General features: G+C 41.6%; 1 protein-coding gene across 1 annotated transcript in view; it reads left to right on the forward strand.

Moving 5' to 3' along the window:
- The first annotated feature begins 758 nt into the window (after nucleotides 1-758).
- Nucleotides 759-798, forward strand: part of LOC581720 (gamma-aminobutyric acid receptor-associated protein-like 2) — a 7,261-nt gene continuing 7,221 nt past the window's right edge. Inside the window, 1 exon segment of the mRNA XM_030975644.1 lies at nucleotides 759-766. Coding sequence (XP_030831504.1) covers nucleotides 759-766 — 8 coding nt within the window.

The raw sequence follows: 798 nt of genomic DNA on the forward strand, positions 1-798 counted from the left end.
TGTGTCTACCATATTTTTGTTGGGAATCGATTATCATTGAGCTCCTCTCTCGATCCTCCCAAAAAAGGATAACATTTCCACCCGTTGTGATGAGTTCCCCCAAAATATTGGGGGGGGGGGAGCTCAGATATCCTCTTTATCAAAAACACAACAAAAAAAAAAACAGCTCGCATGACTTCATTTCGATTTTTTTTTTTTTTTTTTTTTGGGGGGGGGGGGGTGGTTTTTACGGTGGAGTTTAGATATCACTGAGCCTAGCTTATTTTGGATGGGTCTCGGATTGAGCACCCCCCCCCCCCCTCCTCATAATATATTTTAACACGGGTCAAATTTTAGGTCTTCAGGGAAAAAAAATGAAGCCCGCATTATGCATTCAAATATATCAGGGGCAGATTTAAAGGAGATTATAAGAAAATGAATTTAACGAATGGGCTCCAAAATTAAATTATAAAAAGTGTTGGAAGTGAAGGTTAACTAACATGTTTGTTGTTGCTTAGACCTATTCTTACAGTGACGAATCCATGCAGGGGGCGCAAGAGGGCGCAAGCCCCTCCTTTCTTTGTTGTTGAGAATCACACATTGAAATACTAAGAAAATTTCCTTCTGCGCCCCCTCTTTATTCAAATTTGCCGTCTGCACCCCCTCTATTTCCAAATCCTGGATCCACCGCTGTTCTTTTTAAAATGAGGGATCAACGGCCAACAAAGTTTTTAAATTATGATTTTTGCTTTGAAATCAGCCTCTGTTACTCCGCCTTGATGGTGTGGTTTGTTCTCGAGGGGGGGGGGGGAATCCTGT

Source organism: Strongylocentrotus purpuratus, unplaced genomic scaffold, assembly GCF_000002235.5.
Source record: "Strongylocentrotus purpuratus isolate Spur 01 unplaced genomic scaffold, Spur_5.0 spur5_scaffold_8, whole genome shotgun sequence".
NCBI classification, from domain to species: domain Eukaryota; kingdom Metazoa; phylum Echinodermata; class Echinoidea; order Camarodonta; family Strongylocentrotidae; genus Strongylocentrotus; species Strongylocentrotus purpuratus.